The 1803-nt window shown below is 50.7% G+C and overlaps 1 protein-coding gene across 1 annotated transcript in view; it reads right to left on the reverse strand.

Annotated features, from left to right (window-relative positions):
* LOC107122679 (HLA class II histocompatibility antigen, DRB1-9 beta chain-like) overlaps window positions 1–361 on the reverse strand; it is a 12802-nt gene extending 12441 nt beyond the window's left edge. Inside the window, exon 1 of the mRNA XM_015425809.1 lies at window positions 114–361. Coding sequence (XP_015281295.1) covers window positions 114–171 — 58 coding nt within the window. The 5' untranslated portion in view covers window positions 172–361. The remainder of the gene's footprint in view (window positions 1–113) is intronic.
* Window positions 362–1803: the final 1442 nt, after the last annotated feature.

The raw sequence follows: 1803 nt of genomic DNA on the forward strand, positions 1-1803 counted from the left end.
CCCTACTCGATCCTGTTTCTGGAGGAGCAGCCCGCCTTGGTCCAAGTAGCCCGGGCGACAAGCCCCGTGCCCGCTCCCCTCTGGGTGGAAGGAAGGAAGGAGCCTCTACTCACAGGCAGAGTGCTGCAAGAGCAGCAGGGGCCAAGGGAAGGCGCGACGGTACCCCAGCATGGTCGCGGCGGCAGAGGCAGTGGGGCGCTTTCAGTTTCGATTCCTCTGGCAAACCCACTCCACGCTGCTCTCGGGAGATCCGGGAAGCCGCCGCCAGCAGGAGCAGACAGAGACCCGAGCGCAGCCGCGATGCAGAAGCCCGCTCACACGAGAACGCGGCGCTGCTGAGCTCTGTGGAAGGCAAACACTTGCACGCCTCTCCCGGCCCGACAGTCCCTTATTCCGTTGTCCTTTTTTGTTTGCTTTCCCCGGGCAGCCTTTTCGCTGCAGCGCGCACGGCTTTTGGAAAGCGCGATTGCTGCGCTGCTGCTGCTAACGCCCACAAGAAGTTTGTTATTTCCTCGCAGGAAGCCGCGGGGTGGGCGAGGCTGCCTGCTACGCTTCTCGGGTCTGAACTGCACCACCGTGCCCCGGGAGACCGACCGCCTGCTTGCATATGGACCTGGCTCCCGATCCAACAGATTGGGAAACGGTTGCCCGCTGGGGTGGACCGTCGTTGCCGGACAGCCAGGCGATCGAAGGGGCTTCAAGTTATTTCATTGTGTTGCCTAGTGTCAGAGTAGGATAAGGGAGAAGCAGATTCAAATCCCCACTCCTGCCATGGAAACTTGGTGGGTGACTTGGGGCCAGTCACATGCCTTGCAGCTTCTAGCCTGCCTCACAGGGTTGTTGTGAGGATACAACAGGGAAGTTATGTAAGATACTTCGGGTCCCCCTTGAGGGAAAAGGTGGGATATATATGAAGTAAAATATTGATTAAAAATAAAATAAAAACAGTGTCATAGATGGAACATGAAATTGAGCAAACTTCAGAGGACAGCGGAAGACAGGAAGGCCGGCGTGATCTGGTCCATGGGGTCGCGAAGAGTCGGACTCGACTGTGCAACTGAACAACAACGAAAAAATTGATACAATAGAAAGTAGCAGTAGAAAAGAGTCCAATAGCACCTTAAGGACTAACAAAATTTGTGGCAAGGCAGGAGCTTTCATGAGCCCATCCTTTCTTCACATACAGCTCTAATGTGAGTCCATCTATCCGTGTATCTTAGAGAGTGGAGTGATTTCAAATGGCAAATTAGGTTAGCAGGCAAATGACAATAGCAGGTGTGATTGGATTAGACATGATATGCAGCGGGGTAGTAGGCATGGAGAAATCAGCACTGATAATGAGACAGGAAGCCTAGGTCTCAATTCAGTCCAGGAGGATGCATTGTCTTGAGCTTCATTATCAGTTGCATTTCAGCAATCTCTTTTTGTAATCTCCCTTTTCAGTTCCTTTGTAAGAGAATTGCTACTACTAGGTCAGCAACTGAATATCCTGGAAGGTTACATTGTTCCCTGACTGGTTTTGGAGAGTTGTGGTTTCTGATGTCAGCATAGACTCATCCAGCAACTTTCGATAGCAGACTGGGAGATCTGAACCTGGGTCTCTCTAACCACTATGCCAAACCAGCTTTTTACATGCTGCAGTTCTGGAACTGTGTTTTGAACTGTGACTACCTCCTTTTAAAAAAATATATGTTTAATTAGAAGGACAAATACTTTCTTGGCTTTTAAATCAGTGGCAGACAGGCTGTTTGCAAAAAAATTGAATATACCATTGAGGCCCTTTGAGGACAGGCAGAGTATATG

Source organism: Gekko japonicus, unplaced genomic scaffold (assembly GCF_001447785.1).
Source record: "Gekko japonicus isolate JY-2015 unplaced genomic scaffold, Gekko_japonicus_V1.1 scaffold2079, whole genome shotgun sequence".
NCBI classification, from domain to species: Eukaryota; Metazoa; Chordata; class Lepidosauria; order Squamata; family Gekkonidae; genus Gekko; species Gekko japonicus.